Consider the following 27,550-nt stretch of genomic DNA (forward strand, 5'->3'; position numbering starts at 1 on the left):
GCGCTAAGAGAATACACCTGCTTTACCATAAACGGTGTATGTACCATTAGAAAAACACAAGTGTAGGAATCGTTAAAGTAAACGGCACATTCAACGCGAGAAGGATAAGCGTAAGAAGTAAATGTCAGAGCGTGCAAAAATTGCGCAGCGGAGCGGTAAATATTCCCCCTTGCGAATGTCCTCTCGCCTCTCTCTTTAAATTAATCTTAGCTTTCGACACACGCATCACGCGCCACCATGCATGACGTATGCGTATCTTGCGCCACAAGGATTCGGCCAACGATCGTTAAGCCGCCAACTGCGTCGTTTGATTTTTTAGGGCTGCACCGATAGTTTGTGAAACGTAATGAGAAACGTGTGTTTAAAAATCGCGAAAGGGGTTGCCAAACACCATACGATTTCGACATCCCGTCGCTTACGCACTGCCTTACGACACTTATTTAATACTATCAGAAATATTCGTATAACTAGTGTCTTGGATAGTTGTTTTGCACAAGTTGTTTTAATCTAATTATGTGTGTATAACGTATTCCGAAATATATGATTTTTAAATATCTACTACGCGAATTCCTACAGTGCAAACTGATATCGAAATGATTAAATGGACGCTTTCAATTTAAGCCTCAAGGACGATCTGTCAGACGCCAAATGCCAAACCTCTCATTTTATTCGAGCATACCTAATATTATAAAATTTTTTGTGCTCCTGAAGTATTTGAACATAAATTATATACAAACGACGGTAATAAATCAATTATATCCTTACAGAGTTGCATTTCCCAATTTAATAGATCGCTAATCTAACTGGGGCTAATTCTATGTTCGACGTAACTGAATTCAAACGTCATATCGACATCGAGATCAATAGACTTTCTCATTTTTTTTCCCCTCGCTTCTGTAAAAGTTTCGCACGCACTCGAATAATGTCGCCAATGCATTCGCTTTCGCGATACCAAGTTTGTACTAGATCAAACTTTCCTTTCGTATTATGCGATACAATACACAGCGCATACAGCGTCCATCTTATAGCTAGATAACTATGGTAATAGAACGCAAACCTAATTGCCTCCCACGATAATAGACCTGTACCTTGGCTATACAAGTTCCTCCGACTACATACATCTTAGACGCTATTATGCACGATCCATTCTGCGATGGCATGACTCGTCCCGATGATAGGATGTCTCGTTAATGCATGGTTATCGCGTAAACCGAGCCGGCCCGAGAGATACGAGACACACGAGAGACATTTACCCCCATCGTCGTCTTCGTTGTCGACTCGTTCTCTCGCGGATCTCTTCCTTTTCTCTGGCGTCTTACTTTCGTTGCGGTTCCGATAGCATACGATCGGATAGCGGTATCGTTTCGCCATACATACACACCCTAGACTCATTTCCGCGTGCTGAGTTCGCTTCCGTCGCGCGTGCTAAACTAGAAATTGAAAGCGGCGAGTCGTAAACGATTCGCGATCTTAACATCCATGAAAGTCGGCACCCGGGTCGAGAGAGATCGTCACGCTTGCTCGTTACATATAAACGATGTAATTCGGCAAAATTACAGGGAACGACGATGGTATGCCTTTGTTGGGTGTTGCAAGTGAGTGACTTTCGTTATGGGTGAACTATACTTTATTAGCACCGTAACGATCGCGAAAATCGATTGGTCACGAAACTACGTTCAAACGCATTCAATATCACATGTGATCGATTAAAAGAAACGTGAATATTGACGAACATTGTTCTACGATCTACGAGATAGAGCAGGCATCGCGAAAGAAGAAAGAGAAAGAAAAAGAAATAAAGTACTAAATAAATAAAATACTAAATTTATCTCCTCGCGAAAATTTATTACGCATTCGATCGAGACACGCGGTTGCTCGATCAGCAAATCCCGCGTTATTCAACGCGCTGCGTGTGTCGAGTAATGATAGTTAATGATCTGGGAAGTTCGCGCGGAGAAAGAGGGAAAGAGATTTCTTCCATCAGCCGTGAAACACACGTGCGTACGAAAATAAATCGAGATGCGCATATTACATTTATAAACATACAGGATAGCCGAGAGATGCGAGTTATATAATACATGTGCGCAGTGACTTTGCTGTTTTGTTCAATCGTGACGCAATATATATCCTCTTCAATAAGCAGCAGATCATTCAAGAAAATCGCGCGCGATTGCTTCTTTCTCAGAGAAATAGAGAGAGGAGAAAGAAAGAAGAGAAAAGGATAGAAAGAGAAAGAAAGGAAGATAATAAATGCCACAGTATTGTATCAAAATAATCATCAAAGTACACGTTTCTGCTCATATTTACATATAAACTAATCGTAACATAAACTAAATATATCGAATTGTTGTATATTATATTTATTTTTAACTCTCAAAATATAAAAATCGCTTAAAAAGAACTATATTAATTCGCCTGATCAGCTTCTTGTCATATTTCTTTTGAATGCGATACTATCATGCGGAATAAAATTGTACGCGTATATATTTTAACGTCTCGATTATGCAAGTTATCCATCTTGCGCGTGTTACGATTTGAGACTCATGACTCGACACTAGCATCAATCTCGGTTACGAACATCTGTTCGGCAATTTGGAAAAAAATAATGAGGATTTTGATGTCGACGACGCATTAATTATCAAATGATAGCGTTACGTCAAAACACTTCCCATAATGGTAGATGTAATTCGAAGCACGATATACGCTTGTAATCGGTTGCGAAATCGCGATTTTATATGGTAATTTTATGCAAGCGCGAAATTCGATCGATTTTTGTTAATAAGATTTCACGCATTCGTTGCGCCGTTAATAAGTTTTTACGTGGCGATTTTATCGCGCTCAATTAGAGAAATCTCGAGAGTCGAGAAACGGCACGGCTGGCTGAGACAGAAAATAATGGTTATTGCATTGTGTGCACTTTTGTGGTTATCGTACTACCCTCCGTTTCTCTGCGAAAAATGCATCGTGAAAACTTGTCGATATAGTGTATTATGATTGCGATTTGGCTATAATAGTTAATATGTGTGTGTGTTAATGCACAGTGCACGTTAATAAAAGTTATTAAGTTTGAAAATAAATTTCTAAAAAATCAGAAAATATATAATATCTTTATAATGTTATCTTAACTTTTCATAAACTACGAAATGCATAACATTATTCGACATATTTTCTCCGCCGCAAAAGAAGTACCGAAATCCTTTCTATAGCGTCATGTATGCCAATATCACCGCTTGTTTGCACGAGAAAATGATCGCCGACATAATATTGATATTGTCAATAGCGTAATCTGAAGTTCATCTTTCCAAGTCTATGCTTCCATAGCAAAATTTGATCTCGAAAAAAGAAATTTCGAGAAAATCGAAAAAAGGCAAAAATGTCAGGCAGAATGTGGCTGATCTTTCGTGATAATCAAATAATAAAAATGTTTCAATATTTAATGAGTACAGACAAATCGTCAGAAGTCAATTGTTTCAGTTTGTATTACTGTTAGACAGATTACTCTCTAATCACAGTGTTTATTGTATAATTTTATTATCTTTTATTAATCGCGCATATCACGAAATAAGAACGCAATGAAAATAATGATTTCCTGAAGACGTGAAGATTCTCTTCGTTAATATCGTTTTATACTCATATTAACTGGATTACCTTTTCCATGAATTTTCGATTAATTAAATAAATATACAGTTATAACATTTTAAGAACATTAACATAGAAGTTTAATTATACGTACACGTATTTATCTTTTTCTTGTTATATTCATTTATATTATATTTTTGAAAATTTTTATCTTGCAAATAATTATATTATTTCATATAATACAATTGTTTTAAATAAATACTAAAGGTACAATAATAGTATATAAAAGCGACCAATATATCTGAGTCTATTATTACGTGCAATTAGAAATAATTGATCATAACTAAATTGCACATTAATTCTTGTACGTGCGAAATATAGTAATAAATCTGAGGTTAGCCGAGCAGCCAAGAGTAAATTGCCATGATATCGATCCGAAATACAGAGGTAAACCATGAAGAGTGAAAAAAAAGAGTAGATTATAATAAATTAGTATAATGAACGGTTCTAATTGGCTTGCATTTCAAATGTAATTCACGATATTTTTGCATAGTCATATTAAAGTTATGGCTAAATCTACCAAACTTGGAACTTCAATGAATCTTGCAATTACGCAAGACGTATGACATGCAAATAGATTTCAAATAATATCATTAACAATTCGAAAACCGATGTATAATGTATCATATATTTAATGTATCTGTGAATCGCAAATAATTCGGATTATTCTGAAAAATGTCAAAATTGTTTTTGCCTACTTTAAGCATACTTTGTATAGCTGATGGATTATTTTTGATACATTTATAATTCAACAATTGTCAACGTGTACGTATGTGCATTTCTCGATCAATTTAATACACACACACATATTGCCTTTTTCTACCTACTTAGTCAGACCAGTCAAATGCACTAACCGGATCCTACATTAATCAGAAATCACGATTTTATATTCAATTTGATCGTTCTTAAAGTGCAGAAAATGGTCGCAATATTTAGAAGTCTCCCCCAACCCGCCGTTCCGTCTGCGTCACTTTTCCTAATTAGACTAGTAACAATAATATATCGATTCGCGGGAAAGTCGCAGCTGATAGATAAGTAATATCCTCGCACAAATAGTCTAATATAATTCAATGAGGTTGTTACCTTATAATACCACTTTCGTAATATCGAAGATAAATTCGTAAAATTCTTATAAAGTGTGCCGCAAAAAACGTGGTTAAACTTATCGTTAAAGTAATAATCTCTATTGTCCGGCGAGACTATAAATTTAACTTTCATCGCAAGTGGAATATCTCCAGTAAACCGTATATCACGTGATAAAAACAAAAGATCAAATTCATTTTATCGTCATTCAAGAGTTGATTGAGAGCGAGACACCCCCAACCGACCTTTTTCTTCTTTATAATCGCAAATAATTTCGCAATAATACAAATGTAAATAAAATAATCTTCTATTTTAATTACTGCGTAGAAGCAAATAGGAAAAAAAAAAAATATATATATATATAATGTTAAGAGGACATATTCTTTTATTAATTGTCACATAATCAGTAATTCAATCGGCATAAGAAAAAAAAATTTGAAGAACGATCAGTCAAGTCTAAAACCACAAGTATGTTTTATGAGAGCATGCATTGATCTTTCCTTCTTTCCTCGTGTCGATTACTCGTGCGTTGTTTCATTTAAGCTTTGAAAGCTTTCCTACCGAAGATCGGAAAGATCGTGATCGTATGTCGTAATATCATCGCCGTACGGCACGTCCAACAGTGCTGTTTGCAATGCAATAACCGCGATTACGCATTACCTGACTACGAGCACTTCCTTGATACAGGATCGCGTTTATGCATCGCTACCGGCGCAACGTGTGTGTGTATGTGTGTGTATGTAAAAGTGCATCGACTTTCGCGCGCGGTCTACCTACTTACCTAGCTACTTTTGCCGGTCGCCTCACGTGAGCGCGATTTTCCTCTGCGAGGCTTTTTGTTCTCCTCGTCTGGGATATAAACGCGAGGGAAATTTCGCCGTCACGATTCAGTTTCCCGTAACGTTAACTACTTTGCCGTATAATGTTGCACTTGGCGAAAATATAACCCGGTCGAATATTATACTACGATGCGTGCGCACAATGATATGCAGATTAATATGTTTCTGCAAGTTGCGAAGCAATGGGCAAGATTGCCTTAAATTCATTTCAAAGATTTAACTAAAAGGTATCACTCTTTTTAATACTTGAATTATAAAAGCTGTGCTGCATGTGAGAATTAAAAAGAGAGATATATGTTCTCATAATGAATAACACGCAAAGTATCGATTCATAAATACCTAGGAAGGGAAAGCAAAAGCTACGTAATCACATTATTGAATGTTAGTATATGTGTGAAACGGCGCACTATCTTGCTAATCAAATAATATAAAATTCAATGTATATACGTATAGTATGATAAATCGTTTATACGTTACATTATTATAACTATAACTTTATTACTGTAACTATAACTTAATTTCTCTCTTTCTCTCTCTATCTTGTTTTTTATATAATTATATAAAATCTCACATAGCGCACGTGCACATATTATCATTATGCAATATATTCTTTCATTTCTGTGATATAAAAAAGTGGAGCAACGTAAAAATTATAGATCAATCGCGATAAGATATAGAAAGCAGATTGCTTATTAAATAACGAAATATGAAAAGAAAGAGCTTGAGATTTTTTATGATAATTGTATATAAGAATTCTGTTTCTCATAAATTAAAGAAAACAACTTTTGTATCCTGTCGAAAGTTAAGCTTTGTTATAAGGCATATCTCCTGAGTCCGGATTTGCGACATAATGATAATTTTAGACGCAATAACGTAAAAAAGTTTCCGCGGGAGATGTCTCTTAACTAACGTCTCCAGCTGGAAAGTGACGATTGTTTTTATCATCACATATATTGAGATAGTAGTTAAAATCCTATACGAAAGATAACATTAATGCATTTGATATTTTTATGTGGTCATTTATCTCTGTCCTGCATGATGTTTAGTACAAACGGTTTTACACGAATAACCGTAAAAATTGTTTTTATTAAGAATGTTTATATTTTAGTATGTAATCAGCTAAGAGATAAGATAATTTCTCGGTCAAAATAACCGTAAACAAGCATATTATCTACGAAATTTTTATTTATCGAATTATTCATTAGATACAACCCATATATCGGAGTTTTATTTATTATTATGTATATATATAAAACAAAGAGAGGATTTAAAGAGAAAAACACCTATATAATAAAAAAATAAATATTTTCTTAGCCTAAATATTTATAGAATTTTGTAGTGTGTTCTTTATTATTCTACATATCATTATATATTATTTACGCACATATATATACAGTATATATAATATAGATTTATATAAAAATTCTTGAGAGATATATTTCCAAGAATGCTTTTATTAATATTAAAATTAAAATTTAATTACATTTAAACTAACCAGGTTGAGTATCAGGATTTATATCAGATTTTGTATCAGATTTTGTATCAGCAACAGCTTCTGCCAATTCGGTAGATTCAGTAATTTCAGAAGTAATAACTTTCTGTGCATCATTATCTGTATATTCTTGATGAGAAGAAATACTTTCATCTTGCACTGACATTTCTTTTACATTAATATCGTTATTAGAATTAATAGTTTCAGAAGTTTCAGAATTATTTTGTGTTGTATTATTAGTTGTGTTAATATTTGCATTCATTGCACGCTTCAAAGCCAAATATTCCTCTACTGATCCTGTTGGAGTTTTTTCAGATGTAGCAGTTGTATCAGTTGAAGAGGATTGTGAAGACGAATTTAAATTTGGCGATTTATTCAATTTAGATAATCTTTGACGTTCTCTCAATCGCTTTCGAATCTCAGATTGTATCTTAGATTCTTTTATTACATTCTGAACATCATCAGTTTGATAATAGCGTGATGCCCAAGTTTCCATTGAATCTGATTTTGGCAAAGTTGCTCCAGATGCAGATTGCTTATGTTCTTCTTGAGAAGGAACAATAACTTCATCTTGACTCTCGTCACAATTTTCTATATCCATAACATCACAATAATCATCTAAATCAATTACCTCATCCAAATCTGCCGATTTCTCTTCTTCAATTATACTCTCTTTCGGTATTTCTTTTGTCTTACTCTTTTCTTCCGTGATAATTATATTATCGTCAGAAAGGCTTAATTGTTCTGTAGTATTTACATCCTGTACATCATCTGATCGTTCTATAATCTCGGTATTAATTTGTTTTGATTTTGAAGTGTTTTCATTGGTAGAAGAAGTAAGCTGCAATTTCGTATATGACTTTTTCTTCGATTTTTTGCGTCTTTCCGCAACATTATCTGCAGAAATTGATATTGATAACGTATTGTTTTTTATATCTACATTTCTATCAGGCATTATTGTTCTTGTTTCGCTACTTAAATTTGTTTTGGTTACAATATTTATATTATCGTATGCCCCTGTTATTTGAGTTTCTAGAGTTTTGCTAGAATTCTTCGCATTTTCAAGGGAATTATTCGCAAATTTTCCAGTTTCCATTGCACGTCCATTTTTCAACTTTTGACTTACTCGTTTTTCGTCATGAACTTCCCCATCACTATCACTAGATAATAATTCGACAACTGGGGTAGGTTGAATTACTAAAACAACATCTTCATCTTCGCCTTTATTTTGTTGAGCACTGATAATTTGTTCCAACTGCTTGCGACAATTTTCTTTAGCCTTATCATCGTCGTGTCGTATTCTAATGTTATTCTCTATTGTTTGACTGTCATTTATTTCTGATGGATTAGTGGATGGAATTATGTCCTCTTCTTTTCGTATCAAAGCTCTTATAGCACGAGCTCGCATTTCTAATTCTAATAAATCTAACAAACTGTCTCCTTCTTTTCCTTTATCTTCCTTATCATCTTCTTTTTTAATTTTAACATCATTAGTTTTATCACGATTTTCATTTTTAATATTACATTTTGCTTTAGAATTAGATTTATCTGGATCATTTTTCTTTATATGTGGCTTTCTTTTAATATTTGTTTTATCTCGTTTTATTAACTTTCCCTGTTTACCATTTTCCTTTTTAGATGTATCGTCATCTGTCAACCATTCTTCTGTATCAGAAATTATTTCTAGAGAAGGTCCTATTGAAAGAAAGATACAATAACTAGATTAGCATTATTTTTAAAGCTTAATGCCTTCTATATATACAATATTCAATATGCACATACCTGAATCATCTGATTCGCTTGTGTCTGAAGATTCCAACATAGATTTGCCATTTAATTTCGATAATATTCGAGCTTTAGACATACCATTTAACTCATTCACACAGTATTCTTCTAGTTCACTTAAATCTACATGCTGTATATAAACAAAAAATAAAATACTATATTTTTAAATATATTTTTATATTAAAACTATATCAATTTATAAATATGCTACAACTTACTTTCAAAACTTGAGGCAGCATCATACGAATCTTTTCTGGCTTAACAGATTTGAAAAGTTGTCGAGCTAATTCTTTACGATTAGATAAATAATTCTTAATTGGTTTTAAATCTCTTGTATCAATTTCATCTTCATCTGATGATAATGATGAAGATGTACAAGAAGATAAGCTGCTGTGTTCCTTAAAAAAAAGAATTGTCTTTTAAGCATTGTAGTAAAAATTTCTTTTATTGGAAAAAATTTTCATATAATTTAGAAAATGAGATATTCAAAATATAATTATTAATGATTACCTCACTGCTGCGTATATTGTTTCTAGTCTTGGACATATTTATTTAATGTAACAATCCTTTCCATTTAAGTAATAACACACCGAATAATATCCAAACAAACCAAAGAAATGTCAAAACAACTTTCTTTTTATATTTTCATCTAAAAAAAATATAGATTATAAGAAGTCTTTTTATGCATATTTTATTACATATTAATAGTACATTTTTATATTTTGTTTGTTGTCTAAAATAAAAATATATTGATGTAAAAAAAAACAAGGAGAAACGAAAATCATATACAGTACTGTATAAAAAATGCAATTTAGTAAAGGAAATAATTAATTAAATAATTTATAATTTATATTTTAGGTTAGAAGTACTATGCTGTATTGAAGTATACGGAGCTAAAAACTTTACACCACAAACTTATATCTATTTCCTCTTTATCTGTATGGTAAAGGCTGCGGTCGACAAGAAGCTAGAAATGCTTCGAAGCGTTTGATTGACCAATCAGGACAAAAAGAGTAAAGATTTATTTATTCTGATTGGTTAATGCAATGCTTCGAAGCATTTCTAGTGTCTTCCCGACCGCAGCCAAAGTCATTTAACAGCAGCTGATAGACTACTACTACATACTACTGTACTGCACATATACATTCATTCGACACACGACATATCACGTATTATTAATTGAATTTCTATTTACAATACAATAGCAATATAAGACAAATAAAGATTTTCTGATTCTGGAAACGTCGTGCAGGTGTCGTTAGATGCCAATGCTCGTATTACATTACAACCTGTATTGTTGACAACTGTTTGTCAACAAGATGACATTAATCGAATATAATTACTAAACGTTTAATTGCAGTAAGTACTATTAATTTAATAAAAAGTTTTATGATAAGGATAGATATCATGTTAGATATCAGATATTTAATCTAAGAATTTATCTTTGACACAGGTATTCTGACAGATAATTATATTGATCTGTCTAATCTAAGAGATCAATCAGTTGTGAGATTTATACATATCGTTACGTGCAAAATATTTATGAAATTTTTGTACTATGCTGAATAAATGTAATATATGATTACACTATCTGTCAAATTTAGTGTCAATTGAAACTTTATATAGTTCTGCATAACAAAAGAAAAATGTTGAATCGCTTTAAATCAGTGTTAATGAGTGCTGTGGGCGCAAGCGAGCTAGGCCTACAGTATCCTAATGATTTGGATAATGATATGATGACAGATTATATTAACTCTAATTATGTCATGGAAGTAGAAAACAAGCCTTATAGTCGTCCAAGTTTTCTAGGCTTGACAGCTGAAGAGACACAGGTAATTCTAGTTTCTTTTCATACTGTATCATGTGTGAATGCCTTTTTAAACATAGATAAAAAGATATTAATAAATTACAATATTGATATTTGTCTAAATTATATACTATATAATATTTATTTTATATAGGTGAGTGCAGATCACAGAGTAAGGCCTATAATAGTTCCAAGGGATCTTAGTCGTTTGCCATGGTGCGCTGGCTATGCAGAATGTATAAATGCTGGAAAGAGTACTTGGAATGAGGACCAAGCTTCTGCGACACGCGGAGATCTGAAATTGTCAGATGTTAATGTCACACTGCCTTATGTTATGTTTTCAATGTTTGATGGCCATGCAGGGTATCAAGTTGCTCTTACAGCAAGATTACAGCTACATAGAATAATTCTTGTATGTGTTTTCTTCCAGAAAATTCTATTGTCAAATAATATTATAAAAAATGAATTAATAAACTATTTGAAAATAGGAAAGGTTGCTGGCTATACCAGCTAATATGCTACTGAATGAAAATGGAAACGAGCTGATAAAGGGCAGAGATCTAATTACAGGTGCTATAGAATTAGCATATAGACAAATGGATCAAATGGTAGAGATACAAGCTCAAAATGGTGGCGGTGGCTGTACAGCTATTACTATTCTATTTCTTAATGGAAGGCTATATGCAGCAGGAGCTGGTGATTCAAGGTTGTATTATAATCTATAAATAATGCATTGATATAATATATAAAATTAAATGTTTATGTAACTCTTTCTATATTATTAGGGCTGTGTTAGTTTTGGGGGAAGAACAACGTGCTCTCACCAGAGATCATACTCCAGATTCTGAATCAAATCGTGTCAGAGCTTTAGGGTTTCTAAGAAGCAATGAGTTGCTCAAAGGCCATTTTACTCCATTGGAATTTAGGAAAAGACCATTACAAAAGGAATTAGGATCTATGGTTTTGTATCGAGAACCTTTTATGACAGGTTGGGCGTATAAAACTTTAACACATCCAGATTTAAAATTACCGCTCATTTCAGGACATGGAAAACGGGTATGTTATCATTAATATTAAATTACAAATCTTCAAATTAAAATAATTTTGTTCATGGTACTATGAGAAATCGTTTGTAATATGTAGAGTAGAGTAATGGGAACAATAGGTGTAACTAGAGGTTTTGGAGACCACGGTTTAAAAGCAGCAAACACTGGTGTTAATATTAAACCATTTCTATCGTCACAACCTGAAATACAGTCTCTGGACTTGGACAGTTGCAATCTTACCGAAAGAGATTGCATTATTGTTGCCACGGATGGGCTCTGGGATGTAGTATCGGATAAAATAGCGGCAGCAATACTTAGAAAGACACTTGCACCTGATACTCCATCATTAGAATATAGGTATCGTTTATCTTGTGGATTAAACTTTAACTAAATTGTAACGATAAAGTATGATACAAGTCCTTTTCGATTTATAGACTGACAATGGGTGCTCAAGAATTAGTGCAAGCGGCGAGAGGTCGCTTAATCGGTAGAGTGTGGATGGGAAAACCTGAGAATCCTAACGAAACAGACGAAAAATCCTCACCTATAGCATCGGTAGATGATATTAGTGTATTAGTAGTACCTTTATATCCTTATTTATGTGAACATAAACAGTGGCTAAAAACGACGCAACAAGAACGAAAATATGCTGCGGATTCTCTAACAACAATATGCTTTGATTATCCTATATCTAACAGATCAACTGATAATCCTGCATAATGAATCATACAATTATCCAATCAGATCTGATTTCATCTAATTTGCAATGTGAAATAAGAAAACAATGTTATTATCTAATGTGCAGCTTATGAATTTTATTCACATTACTACAATAACTCGTCATAAATTCGTAATTGCTTATTTAGTCTTAGAATAATTAGCAATATTTAAGTGCACAAGTGCCGCATATATATTTCATAATTCTCTTTTTGAAATATTAAATTGTTGCATACTGCCACTGCATATATTTTAACTACAAAAGGCTATGTTTTTATTATTTAAACGAACATTCCGTTATGCTATTTTACATTTACAATATCTTAAAATATTTGGAACGAAAGTTTAAACATCTCATATATATAAATACCAATTTCTGGACTGTCACTTTAGTAATTAATAATGTAGACTGTAGGCAATAATGTAGACTGTAATATTAACAAAATATCGAAATATTTTTTATATTGCTTTTGAGGCAAATATGTGTTACCATTCGACATTTTGAACGCTTTACGATGTCTTATCATATTCATTTTTTTGTTAAAAATATTAACCCTATGGTTGCTCAAAGACTTGTATATATATATATATATATATATATATATATACATACATATGTGTGCTGACAATGAGATTGAGAACTTTGTAAGAAAAACAAGTAAAATTTTAAATAAACAATAAATTGAAACTTTTCCCGTTAATTTATCGTTATCCATATTGATTAATTGTAATACATTCTGATTTTATTTATTGGTAATTTCGCAAAGTAATTGTAGCATAATGCAGCCAAAGGGTTAACAAATAATTGTAAGTATGACATAAATGGTCAATATATATGTGTGTGTAAGAAATTGTACATAAATAGAGAAAGAATGAGAAATTATTACATTTCATTTGCAATATATATATATAATTGATAATAAGCAGATTTTATGAAATCATGTATTATACATAGCCTATATATAGTTAGATTAACTCTTGTAGTTATATTAAATAAATATTACAAACACATTATTCTTTTGTATAGAAATATTTATATATAAAGTTTCTGTTAAATATTAATATTGAAAGGAATTTTTATTAATCATGAATTTTTAGCCAGTGTTTCGAGAAATGTGTGTCTTTCACACATTTTAGTTTTAATTTACTTTCAGTATTTATTGCAAGTTTGTAAAAAAATTTGTTCAACAGAAATTGAGATATATACTTTATATCTTAAGTGTGGGATGGCGCTGCAGGTATTAAATTAGCATTTGTCAGCAGTGACAATTGCACAACTAACAAATCAAGTTTTAATATCAAATAATTCGATCTATTTTATTTTGCCAAGAAAAAGGGAGTGATTCAAAATTCTTCACGATATATCGTCGCGTAAAAAATTTACACTAAAAAAATTATTAATCATGTAAATTTATTAAATATTGCATTCGATTTATAAGCCTTTCAAAAAATAATGCATTTGCTACGCAAAGAGAAATTCAGAAATATTTAAAAAAATGTTTCGAAAAGAGAGAAATATATAAAATGCTTTTATCATATTCAAAATAGATTCACATACAAAGTCTCAGCGTTGTCAAACTTCGCTTAAATGAGTTGCCCTTCTGTGCGATGTTAAATGGCGAACTTTTGCGATGTGCGTGCAGGCACGCACGTGGACATGTTTTATACGTTTTCAGGGCAAGTGCATTTCCTCGTCGCATGGCTGGCACATAGAGTCTGAAAAGCACAGTTAACTCTCATAAATTTAATTACAAAGCGCAACCAAATAGGAGAGACCGGCCTCTCTTTTCGCCAGTAAAATCGTAATTAGTCTCGACGCTGTGATTACCTCGAAATCATTTATCGATGAATTCCACGAATTATAAATTATCAACACGCTGCAGAACATATATGTAAGAGATGAACTTTCATCAGATATAAATCAAATGATAACACCAAACAATCGAGTGATAATATTAATATGTACATACATAGTTATCCCGCGTCGCGAGATATTTCTCGAAATATTTTAGTACGAGAACAAATACTTTATTATATATAATCTCCTGTCACATTGCAACAAAATTATTTATTAACAATAAACAAATCTCTGTAGAAATTATAAAGACTACATTTTTATGAAATTTATATATAAAAGATTAATTTTTTTGTTTGATATATATTTTAATTGCTTAATGTCAATTATGTTATCATAATAATTAGGAAAATGTTATTGGTACATTGCGCTTCATTAACGTGAAAGAGCAACTGAAATATAAGCGGAATACTTGGTAGCGCGATGTTTTATTCCATTACGGATTAAACGGTCGGAAAACTGAAAGACGTTACGCAGCGAATTCCTCTCAACCGACGACGATGAAGTCGGAGATGAATTGTAATGCATCATGCATTTCCGTCAACTAAGAACGACAGCGTAAAAGGGTGCTGGGATAGAGTGTCGCAAATCACTGTACGAAAAAGTGCTCGTCTACAAAAGTATAGACAAGCATTGTGAAAAAACTAAACCTAGTTTGACAGCTCTCCGTTGACTCGCCATCGATCGATTCCCAATTTTGTGAAAATTGCTGTGCACTGAGCTGATGGCTATCGAATCTCGTCTTTCCTACGCAATGCATCATCATTTTTAAAGCTTCCGATCAATAATAAGAATATACTACCTATGAATATGTCTCTGCTAATTTTCAAGTAATATAATCAGATTTTAATTTTACTTGTATATAATACTTAATTAAATATGCATATATACAAAAGTTTCACAAAAAAATTAATATTTTATATGATAAAAGATATTACTCTCTCTCTTTTCTCTTTGTCACAATAAGAGAATTTTTAGTTATCTATTTTAATACATAATATCAATCGAAAAGAGATATCAATTTTATTTATATCTTGATAAATGGATTAATCATACTCGATAGTTTTATCATAAAATTTCTATATGTTATCTCAGAAATGTATAATGTACACCGGGCATTTGGTCGAAAAATGGGATGCACTACTTTTGAACGGTCGTCTGATCGGCGATATGTTTTTCATGGCGCCGGATTATGACGGGCGATCTGTCACGGTCATCGTAACGGTAACTTCAAGGGGCTGGAAAGGGCTTAATGCCTCTCCTGCTAGGGATAGCGCAAGAAAGAATGTGCGTGTGGAGAAGGATGAGGAAGGAGAGTACGTTATACCATATCAAAATGGCCACAACTTAGGGGTCCTGTGTTACCCCGATTTATCATCGTTAGAGAACTTTGGACGGCTTTCTGGTTCGAGCATTGATGGCTTCCTCCGATACGAAATGATGTATCTGTTCCTTATTGCAGCGTGGAAATGAGAATCGGATGCAATTTGAAAGTAAAAGTATCGTCTAAAACGATAACAAAAAGTTTCACGACTGCTTACCTATCCGTCTTCTGACTCACATTTCGGCATAAGAATTTTATTTAAATTAAAAAGGGGTGAATTATATGCGATGCTAACTTGTTATCTCTCTATATAGAAATCTGTTTGAGAATAATTTACATCAGAGATATGTAATAAGAGCTATTAACAAACAATTTTTCACACTAGCATTGCGATTAGAATAAAATTAGAATAATACATTTTTGATAAGAATTAAAAAATAATAAATCGCGATTAGAAAATAATTCATAACAGCAATATATGATGTCTAGATAGCTTAATATGTTCATTATATGTTGTTTTGATTTTATTGAGCTTGTGTTTTGCATATCTATGTGAACATTATGACATTAAGATTAACAACATTATGTCTGTATGTCTTTCTTGGAATACGCATCGTAAATTGTACAATTGTATAATACTGCAGACATGTCGTTATTGATTATCGGCTATCGCATGCTTCTTATCAACTCTCTTAGCTTGCATGAACCTAATGTCGATCTGCTGCAAGCTAATGTTTGACTGCCGAACGGATAATGCAGCGAGTTTGCTACCGGGGGATTACGTCACCAGCTCTCACAGTTTCAGCTTCCAAACATAGATATTATACATATTATCTATATATCTCGGCGAAGTGACGCGTTATATTTCTCATCGTCAGGTATTCAGACAACGATGCTAAATTTTCACTCGCTTACGCGCAACTAAGAAATTTCAATTTGCTATTCAAAGCAATTTGCTGATTAAATTCGCTTGCATATACACAGCTTCATAAACGTATCTTGATGAAACGATATACAGAATATTGCAAGAGAGTGTGGTAAACCAAGAAAACATTCCATACTAGTTTTGCATATTAAATGACAATTGAACAGTGCTGTAAGATATTAAGGTATATTACTTAGCAGATGTTACTAATGGCAACATTTCTGCAAAACAAATTTTTAGAAAAAAAGAAATGATTATTAAAAGAAAGAAATAAATCGAGCAATCCCGAATTTTGCATTCGCTATTGGAAAAATAATTTAGGCAAATATATTTAATTTGATTTAATAATATTCGAAGAATCAATAAACGATAAATTAAACTTGATTAAAAGTTAGAGATTGCGGTAGATAATAAAGATCATGACGGAAGTTAAGAACGAAAGCATTTCTCCTGCCTTTTTGTCTCGTCCGACTCGTGAGAGCTTTTTGTCGTCATTAGCTATTTTTTTTTCTCGGAATGGTGCTCAGCCTGCAAAGTATAAAAACGAGTCGTCCGACTATCTGACGGGTATTTCCTCAGAAATTTATATTAACTGCGCGAACGGACAAATAGAATGATTACGTGGACATCGGCACGCATACGTTCGTACATATATTCGCGTGTTGAAAACGACTACATCGAGTTTAATTAAGTTTTTCTCTATAAGTCCCTTATGCAATGTCATGCAGATAATGGCAAGCTCTCTTTGAGAACGATTTTCGCATGTACGGCGCTGACGTTGAACATGAAATGAAGATTTCGGATAAAGAAAATAAATCAATTATAGATAATAAAAATATCTATTATATAATACCTATAAATCAAGTATCGATACGTATTTCTAATAGGTTCTCCGAATATAATCAGAATTACGAAACTTGGCAACTGAAAGTAATAATGGAGAATGGCCGTCACTTCGTCCGAATAATTATCATCGTATTTTCAGTCGTTTTCACGACGCGTGCGATATCAACTTTTTCCTAAATACATTATCTAGATTTCGCATCGGCGTTAATCTGTCTAGCAGTAAGTAATTAAATTTCTGCGAATGCCATTTCCGCGGAGAGTTTATCTAGAACGGCTAAAAATTCTGACTTTTAGTTGCCAGCTTTTATCGGAAAATGCGACAACGCGACGAGTCGGCAGATAAATCCGGCAGAGCGTTTCCCATCCGCGCGCGTCCTTTTCGCAAGTTAATGCGCTTTCCGCAGGACGCACGCTGGACGTGCAACGAGGCCCGACGTGTGCGTGTGCCTTCGAAGGCCCACGTCGGTTTGCGCCGACGACAGGAACGGTTATCCGATATCAAATTACGTACGTCGAGCCAAGTTCCTCCACGACCCAAGACCTCGGATCTGTACGCCAATAACTTCATTCCTGCACCGGCGCAACTCGCGATGGTATAATCTGTCCTAGTCGCCACACTACGATTGGTCACCTTGCTGTTCGTGATCTTTATAGATTGAGAAAAATCACGCGGAGATTGAACGCCAAGATAATTTGGCGCGCAACAATATACATTCCATTCTTGTTGATGAAAAAATTATCACGACATTCAGTTGATTAAGCATAATTTTGGGCGACGTATCGGAGATGGTGAGCAGACAGAAAAACGCATACACGTGATAATAATTTTAAAATAAAAATTATATGAATCTTTTAATTAGTTATGCGATACAATTATATACATAATCTAGATAATAAGTTCTATTTAATAAAAATTGATTTTTACGATAACGCTCGTGAGATAAGATTTAAATTAGTCATACGCGATAAATTGTGTGATGTAACGATAAGAAGCGAGATGTCATCTTTATCAGTGAATCGAACTGTCACTCGACGTGTTATCGGTTTTTCTTCTTATTACTCCGCGTTTCTGCCGTCTCTCTATCGTGCATCATAAACCATCCGTGAATTCTCCGCATGACCGATCAGCCTCGTCGCTTGGTCGCCTAGTGACAAATAGTTAGGCGTTACTCTCTCTCTCTCTCTCTCGCTCTCTCAAGCTGGTTACAGATCCTTTGACAAACATAGGCGGACAAACGTTTCCTAATTGTACTGGGAATTGTTTACGCTATCTCTCATAGTACCTTGTCACCTTCCTCCCGTTCATGGCTATTCCGTGTTTGCCATCCCTTTCTTGCACGTTTCTGTCATCTCTTCCGGAAGAATAGACGACGAAGATTTTGTAGGGATATAGACGTCCGTGATGCGCTTAATTGAATATCGCCGGCGACGAGCTTTCATTAGGAGATCCGGCTTTTTTCGTAGCTCATCTCTCGATATTATGCCCATCATCGCCGGGATTACCTCGGCCAATACGGAAAACAATAAATCCGCGCAGCGCAATGAGTCATGTATGTAATTCACGACATATCGGATTAATTTTTAACCGTACTCTGTAGCGACGTATTTTTCGACATTTTTCGCGATAAAAAACGTACAGTTATTCACGCATGCATTTCCATGTTCCATTAGGCGTATAACTGACGTACTACAGCATCCGCTTCCGGCAACAAAGTTTTGCCGCCATTGTAATGAAGAATTATGAATTTTTTAAAAATCTATAAATTTAATAAAGATTATTTTAGTTAAAATATTCATATAATTTTATTTTTATTTTTTATCTTTGATTTATAGCCATCTTTTTATTTTTTGTAAAAAAAAATTTAGCCTTCGTATATTGAAAAAAAATGTTGATTCTCTCTTAAAATAGATATTTATGTAACAGATGTTTATATAATGTATCATATAAACATTAATGCAGACGAAAAAGAAACAAATGTTAAATTTTTATTTATGTCTCACTTTCTTTCGAAAAATGCTGGGTACGTGCCTGAATTTTGATAACGTTATATTTAGGCGATCGGCGAATTGTACAAATAAAAAGAGTCCTCGGGCGGGATCATTTTGTCAAAGAGCCAAATGCGACCGCGGAGTGTCATACCGACAATGCAACGTGTCTGAGCAAATATGTGAGCGCTGTTAAATATTTGAACATTCGCTATGCGAATGTAAGCGAGAAACCTTGTGTTATGATATCTATCGTTAACTCCCTACGTGATACCAACGCGAATCTGGTCGCGTAAACTAGAAGATTGTATAAAGAGCTGTCTCTACGTCGCACAAATATTTCACAATCAAGATTTCACATGTACGATGTCAGAAGCTGAGTAAGGTTCTCAAAGTTTTTCGTTCTCAATAATATATGGTACGTTCAACACTGGAACGTGGACTAGAAACTAAGATCGTTGTTTTATAGTCTCAATCTATGTTCGAGTTGAAAGTATCTAATACTTATACACTGGAAAATATGCTTTATGAGGAAATGAGTGCGTGTATCACGACGTATCTGTTTCTCTAACTCATTCTCTAATATATCTGCGTGTTACAACGATATATCAATTTACTGCATTTTTGACCTCGTCACGACTCTTCATTTTAATGGTATATAAAAGCAGCAACGTATAAAGAAAATATCTAGCATTGGTTTTCAAGATAGTACTCTGCTGTCAAATCGATCAGTCTACATACATTATCGTTCAGGAAAATCGATTATGATAAACAGAATGAAAAAGCAATAAAATTGAGATAAAAATTCCTGAGAATGTCGAATTAAAGAGTAATTAAATAAAGTCAATAATATATTATCAAGAATGTCAATATCAATGACGACTTTTCTCATATCGCACATACGGAAGCTGTATAATCATATTGTATTATAATACGACGTTAATAATTTGTGACGATCTTCGTATCATTTCGAACACACACGCGGGTTCATTGCATCTGCAGGATTAAGCGGGGAATGGAAAGGAAGCCGCTAAAAACTGGCACGGACCTCTCGTTAGATAGATCGTAGGACAGGTGCGGCAGCGACCCCCCGACGCCGCTATTTCCGGAGAAAAAATATCGCTCGTTTAACACCCCCGGGTTCAGCCCCACGAGGCCGATACGAGACGAATTATTGTGCCGCGCCAATCTATGAGGATTACTCGCGCCCACGAAGGGCCATCGGGACGTCGTTCAACGACTTTACGGCGGCGCACGTGCAGTCGCATCTCACTGAAAATGCATCGATATCGTTGCATTTCGAGCTTCCTCGCGGATTAGTCGGCCAATCGCATTAAGAATTTCGACTTTAAAAGCTTTCCGCATCGCAACTGCCGTTTTTAAACGCGAAAATGTCGAGTTTACTCATCGAATAATAAATAGAACAATTTTTATGTCAAAGACGGAGAAACTATCGATGCGCAGGCAGAATTAGCTTTACAATAAATTAGAATATGCCAAATTGAATTATTAATCGCGAAACTAATCGGAAAAAATTATTAATACATGTAATGTTTTAGGAACTAATGGACTTGATATTCATATTCATTGTAATTGTTGATTGATTTATTTCTACTAGTAATTTTGAAATTCTGAATTTTAAGTACTCTTTCTCTCTTTTGTGCTGGAAATTAAGAATTTACTATAGGTAAGACGAGGTAGAAATAATATTCATTAAATCTACATTGACATATTGTAAAATCGATTTTCCACTGAATATTTAATGTAAATTCTGTCCGAATATTATTATATAATAAAGATTCTTTTGAAAATATCAAAATTTTTAATTAAAGTTTTTGAAAACTTGTTAGCGTCTTACACATTGGCGGAAAGAAAAATTGCATCTTTCCTACTTGAGTGGCACGAGATTTGAATACTTGGAGCCGGAATTTTGACAAAATTAAATTTAATATGCCACTCGAAGACAACTCGAAAGCCATTCAATTCTTACCTACAGAATTATCTGATTTGCGTAGAAAAAAAAACAGAAAGATGAAGGAAGATTTCATTGAAGGTATAGTCCGACAAATGAATAAAGGTAAAAAGAAAAGACTTATACTCGAGTAAATAACAATGGAGAATTACAGATGTAAATGTAAATTTAATAATGATTAATCGACAGGAATTTGATAACAAAATGACAAAAATTTCGTCTTGCAATCAGCTCCAACGATTGTTTAATCTTATCGCGCGAATGGAAATTCCACATAGGACAGGGTATACGTTGCGTAACTGTTACTCGCGGGAGTGATCAGGATTCCATAAACCAAAACTATATCGCGAACCTCTATGCCCAATCTCTCTTTATAACATACCCTCGACGAATAATGGATATGGTGTACGCGTTAAAAAAAGCTAGCGCCAGATTATGCGCGTATGCGCAATTCGTGATTCGTAATTCGCGATTCGTAAACGGTATATAGAAATCTGGTTGGTTGAATTTGACGAATCTTCCATCCACACTATTCACGAATTATAAACGAATCGCGAATACGCGCATAGTCTAGCGCTAGCTTTAGACTCGAAATACGCGCATTACAGATTAACGTCACTGCCATGAAATCGTGTATCTAATGCACAGAGCTCATTTGACAATATTGATATTGTATATATAATGGATTATTATAAATCTGTTAAAATATGATTTTATATTCGGGTATGTTTAAAAGATCAGTTGCTATCATATTTTTCTTATTTGTGTTTGTACGTGATTAAGATATAGAAAGATAGAAAAAAAGTTAGTTGGACTTATCGATAGATTTAAGAACCTCATATAAATAACTTGAGAACTGTAATATAATTTGGCGTAGTTTATCGCGTATCAATTATAGATGGCAAATCAATATTCATCTAAGTAATTAACGTTCAATAAAGAGATAATGATTCGTTATTTGTTCTCTTTTACCAAGAACTCATTTTGATTCCTTATCAATGAATAGATTAGCTTTTGAAAAATGCAAATTCATGTCTCTTTATGCAAACTGATCGACAGTATAAGCTTTATTAAGAAAAGCATTTTATTTGAAGATATATATTGACGTGAATATAAATGAGACGATAACAATGATTTTATCGCTGCGAATTTTTTTGACGGCAATATAAAATTTCGTCTCCGAGAGAGACGCGTTATATGTATGTTAATTTTCGAGAAGTAACGTTGAGTAATGGAAAAAACTAGTAACTGTCACTTTGACTCTTATAGCAATGGACAGTAAGGTACAGGCTTTCAATGGAACTTTTCTGTTCGTCTAATTGTCCTAACGGCTGACCTCTACGGCTGTCCACGCTCCCTTACCACCCTTTCGTTTCGTATCTTTGGGGCAGCTCGCTCCTCGTTCGTTTTTACATAATAATTAATGCTAATACACACAGCATGTTATATGTATAATATTATAAATGATATATAGTAATATATATAACATTTTTCATTATCTTTTAGCGTCATAAATATTTAGATAACTGTATTTTAATAATATATTTTAATCACACTTATTTAATATTAAATATGTCTTCAATATCAATTTATAATTATGAATATTATCTTTGAGATAAATAAAATTCGGAATTACATACAGTGTTTAATATGTAATTATGTATATATCATAGTTACGTTTATGATATCGTATAATATTCTTATATTTATATTAAGTATATTTCCTAAAAAATATTTCTCTAAAATATTCTTACAATATTAAAATCGGTAAATAAAGTTCAGATGAAGATATAAAAATAACATATAATCAGGATATTTCATAAAATATAGTTCTATTTTTGAATATATTTTATAATTTTCAAAAAATTCCTTTTAACAACAATTATCTAAAAATTCTATGATACAAAATCTATTTAAATCCATGCTTTTCATGTTAATTACATAATCCAATAACCCATGCAAAGTTATCGTTGATTCCTGATCGGCACAGCTCACTGTGGCTCGTTAAGACGACTAAAGTCGGCTTTCGGTCTCGGATTTCCGAAGCATATACCCGGATAATTAATGGCAAGCGCATCCTACGCGAGATAGTGATAGGACTGTGCGAGTGCGTCTCGGTCAAGACAGGTGCCACACCGGGAATCGTTGAGTCAGTCCCGCGATCGGGGCCAGTCTGGTCGAATGAATAATGCAAGTGCACTTGCATCCCGGCGTCCGATCATGCCTATGTAGGAAGCAAGGTGAAGTCGTCGGGGCGCTCCACCTCGTCGTATTATCCGTTTATCTGTGCGAGTGCATACATAGACACGCGGAACGCATGGTCAAGGATCAGGGAAGAACGAATGCGTTCAGAAAGAGAGAAAAAAAAAGAGAGAGAGAGGAAGAGAAAACTCTTCATACACAGGCATAAACTTCCTAATATATCAAAACGAAAAACTCGCATTTGTTGGTCCTCGGATTTTTCAAATTCATTCCGAGAGAACAGCTGTATGTGATTTGCAGTACATTTACATTAGACATGGAGACGAGTAGTACTTGTACTATCGTTTGCGCGGGCAAACATGTGAGCAGATGTTTATTTAAAGCGTAGCAAGTAAAACTTTAAATAGAATATTAAATAAAGTACTTTTTGAAATAACCAGCTAATTGACAATTATGCCATAGACAATTATGACCGGAATACACATAATATATGTATGTATGTATGTATCCAGTTGTCACAATTAACCGGTTATTTCAAGAAGCGCTTTATATGTTTTGAAATGTCAAATTACATTTTATCAATGTATGATAAAAAATCTAATAAATATATATCTATAAATCTAAATACGTTTTTCATTTGGAATCTGTCAGACCCCAAGTGAAAAATGTATTTAAATTAATGTGTCTTATAAAACTAATTAAATACTTATTTTTAATCAAATTAATTGTTCCCATTATTTTATTTTTATAAATATTTTTAATAACAATAATTAATGTTAAGAATATAATATGCAATAGAATGTTCTTCTGACGTAGATAATTTACGTATATTACTTGAAAGATATATGATATTTTTGACAAATGTTGTCAGGTGTGTGTATGTGTGTGTGTGTGTGTGTGTGTGTGTGTGTGTGTGTGTGTGTGTGTGTGTGTGTGTGTGTGTGTGTGTGTGTGTGTGTGTGAGTTATTTCGAAATGCATAATCGACACTGTAGTCTCTCTGCGAGAATTTCACGGCTGTTATAGTCGATATTCTGTCACCGTGTATCCACCAATTGACTTAATGATCCGAGTGAATCTATTCTCGATGCAGGACCTAAGTGCATACACGAGGTAACATATTGGATGCTCACACGGTTAACAAGCATCTGAGCAAACAGTCTCCACAACAGCCTTGACAAAGCAGCTGTGACCCTTGCAATTGGAAAGCTTTACCATTTCGGAAATGCAAATGTGAAAAATCAGAATACGCGTTAAGTTCTTTAAGTAATAATCTCCTTCATATGATTTAATAAAACATGAAATGCAAATCAGTGAATGTAATATTATTTATATCAATAAATATTACAATTCACAATACACGTATTATTCATAACGCAACTTGAAAAGACGAAAATTGATATGCGTAAAATATATATTTTAACGCAACGATAAGTTTAAATATTTGGCAGTAATTTATAAATGTATGATTATTATCGGCCGTTGTCTTCATGAAAAATATATTTTGAGGTATGTGTGAGTGTGCATATATATGCGATAAGTACAATATGTCTATTACATGATTATTACATTAGAGTATAAATGATCGTTTATTATAGGGTTTCTCATGATTCTATTATAAAATCTGTATCAAATATCTTGTATAATGATTCGCTATTAAAATTAATAATAATTATCGGTATCTGAAAAGATATCAATTTTATAATAAAAGTCTTATACCGTAAATTCTACTAATGATAAAAATAAAATAAGATAATTGAGATATGATGCTGGGTGGGGGTTTCGTAATATTTGAGCGATAAAAATATTGATTTAGTATATTGGAAACACTTGTGCGTAATCTACTCTATGAATCAGACACCAGAATAGAAATGTGCGCATGTGCACGTGAATAATGTATGTAATATCTCGGGCGCTTTTAATTATAGATCTAATTACAATAATTACCAATTATACAAAGAAAATATCGATCTATGTGCTTATGTCAATATTTGCTAAATACTCTGTCTCTTTAAAAGGTAGCAAAATTAATTCAATTCCTTTTATTTTTATATTTGATTATTAATATGTAATTATTAACAGTCTTAAAAATTGTAATCCTTACGCGCGTACGGATAAAATAATATAAAATTATTCGCTATATACAGATTTTATTAAAAATTATATTGTTAAAAGTTTTTTAAATTGAGCTTAATTGTCTCACGTACACATATGTTATGACGTCATCATATTGATCAAAAAATAACTTTTTCGTAGAATATATCTTTCCAGAACAAGGTGATGATATCAACGATGTAATCATGATAAGCTACGCGATAAGCGATTATTGCGCATATTTAAGCGCCGATGGTTCGTTGCGTCGACAGAACTCGAGTAGCCGAGTAATCTACAGTGCTCACGAGGTTTTCGAGTGCGGAATAAGGCAAAATGTCGACACAAAAGTACATGGTCGGTCTGACCTTCCTAATCGCTGTTTTGCTGGCTATCAACACCGTACCCGCTAGTGGTGCCGTCGATCAGCACGCTACCAACAAATCGAACCATCTGATTGTCGGCAGCAGAGTGCCCGGTGACAGACTCGTATTCCGGCAGGGTGTTTTCAAGAACTCTTCCTGGATGAAGGTCGTAATTGTCGAACAGACCTTCAATGTCTCGACATGGCAACGCATCACTTTGCTCCAATCGCTGGACCAGAAGATAAACGGCAATGGTGCTTCTGCCAGTATTCTGAAAGGTGGACCCGGCTTTAACAACGTTACCCTTAGATTCAAGAGCCAGAGAGGTCACAGCATTAACCACGTCGTTGAGCTTTACGCATATTAATCTTGATGGAAGCAGCTATTATTACGATTGGTACGATGACTCTTGGACACTATCACGCATACACATACGCACATACACATATACACAGGATAGAAAAGTAAAACAATTAATTATGAAGACAACTATGTCAACCTCATATATCCCGTAAACTATTTATTCTTACAACACTGTTATCATTGCCGCTAAAAATGTCTCTGCACATATTCTTGTTATTCAGTCTCTTTTTTAGTCTCTCTTCAATCGTTTGATATTTTATATTCATTAAATATATATCAGCGTAATTAATGCAAATGTATACTTTCTTTCAAATATCTAATAGACTTATAATCTCTCAAAAAAACCATATAGAATTATATAAAATATGTATATGTTATTTTTGTAGAAAATTATAACATATATAATATAAAAACATAATACAACAATAAAATAACATTTATCTTTTACAAAGTAATCTTTAAACTTGATATTATGAAAATGTTTTTTTTTTTCTGTTTGTAAAGAAAACACATTGGAAAATTCACCTTTATTACACCCTCCTCCCCCCCCCCGCTATTTTCTCCACTTATATTTTCGCTAACATCGGCAGTGCTCTCAAGATGAATAGGCGTGACGATGCGAGCGATGAGAAAAGAATCTGGAGGAAGTGTCGATAATAATGCAATTAGCGCTGCGAAGCGAAATGCGACAACGATCCGGAATAAAAACGGACGGCGAAGAATCTACTTGCGGAATGTCTTTCTTGTATGCGCTAATCAAGCATCCCCTCTCCGTCTGTTTCTCCTCGAGACTCGATAATTTCCCCCTTTTTTTTTCCTTTCCACCTCGAAGTGGAATTTCCGTTGCCGGAGTTTGGGCGAATCGTCTCCGAAGAACTGTGCGACTTGTGCTTGGGCGGGGGAAAGGAAAGGGAATACGGGGATGCGGAGAGGAACATCTTCTATTTCCGAGGCTTACGTACAAAGTACGTTTTGCGCATGCATGCATGGCGGCACGAGGTAGGAACAACCGACTGGAAAATTGTTGTCGCTTCGTGGCGCATTCTAACACGGGGGTATCCCGGGAACGAAGGAACTTCGAATCGAGTTGAGGACCACTGGAAATTGGTGGTGGTATCTCAAGCTTGCGAACGACCATTTCGTTAACCTACTTATTCTATCCTCCCCGTGTTCCCCAGTCCTCGCGATGCTCGCGAAGCCACCTCGGGATATCT

General features: G+C 33.8%; 3 protein-coding genes across 5 annotated transcripts; 2 read left to right on the plus strand and 1 right to left on the minus strand.

Annotated features, from left to right (window-relative positions):
• Positions 1–6,909: 6,909 nt before the first annotated feature.
• Positions 6,910–9,945, minus strand: LOC138933392 (uncharacterized). 3 transcript variants are annotated; one of them, XM_070296058.1, is made up of 5 exons: positions 9,745–9,945; positions 9,349–9,487; positions 9,057–9,236; positions 8,836–8,968; positions 6,910–8,748 (listed from the first exon to the last, which is right to left on the minus strand). In XM_070296058.1, exons 2-5 carry the CDS (start codon positions 9,382–9,384, stop codon positions 7,052–7,054), a joined length of 2,046 nt encoding a protein of 681 aa, XP_070152159.1. In that variant the 5' UTR covers positions 9,385–9,487; positions 9,745–9,945; the 3' UTR covers positions 6,910–7,051. The 3 variants fall into 3 exon arrangements, with proteins under 3 accessions (XP_070152159.1, XP_070152157.1, XP_070152158.1); XM_070296056.1 differs by lacking the exon at positions 9,745–9,945 and adding an exon at positions 9,708–9,742; XM_070296057.1 differs by lacking the exon at positions 9,745–9,945 and adding an exon at positions 9,633–9,659.
• LOC138933394 (protein phosphatase 1H) lies at positions 9,662–13,348 on the plus strand. The gene is made up of 7 exons (XM_070296059.1): positions 9,662–10,197; positions 10,292–10,670; positions 10,800–11,057; positions 11,134–11,351; positions 11,431–11,701; positions 11,789–12,048; positions 12,126–13,348. Exons 2-7 carry the CDS (start codon positions 10,485–10,487, stop codon positions 12,409–12,411), a joined length of 1,479 nt encoding a protein of 492 aa, XP_070152160.1. The 5' UTR covers positions 9,662–10,197; positions 10,292–10,484; the 3' UTR covers positions 12,412–13,348.
• Positions 13,349–25,886: 12,538 nt separating this feature from the next.
• On the plus strand, positions 25,887–26,699 carry LOC138933163 (probable salivary secreted peptide). The gene has a single exon (XM_070295706.1). The coding sequence runs from the start codon at positions 25,945–25,947 to the stop codon at positions 26,338–26,340; it is 396 nt and encodes a 131-aa protein (XP_070151807.1). The 5' UTR covers positions 25,887–25,944; the 3' UTR covers positions 26,341–26,699.
• Positions 26,700–27,550: the final 851 nt, after the last annotated feature.

The sequence above is a fragment of the Polyergus mexicanus genome, unplaced genomic scaffold (assembly GCF_030449975.1).
Source record: "Polyergus mexicanus isolate NDT 795.1 unplaced genomic scaffold, iyPolMexi1.0 SCAF_5, whole genome shotgun sequence".
Lineage (NCBI taxonomy): Eukaryota > Metazoa > Arthropoda > Insecta > Hymenoptera > Formicidae > Polyergus > Polyergus mexicanus.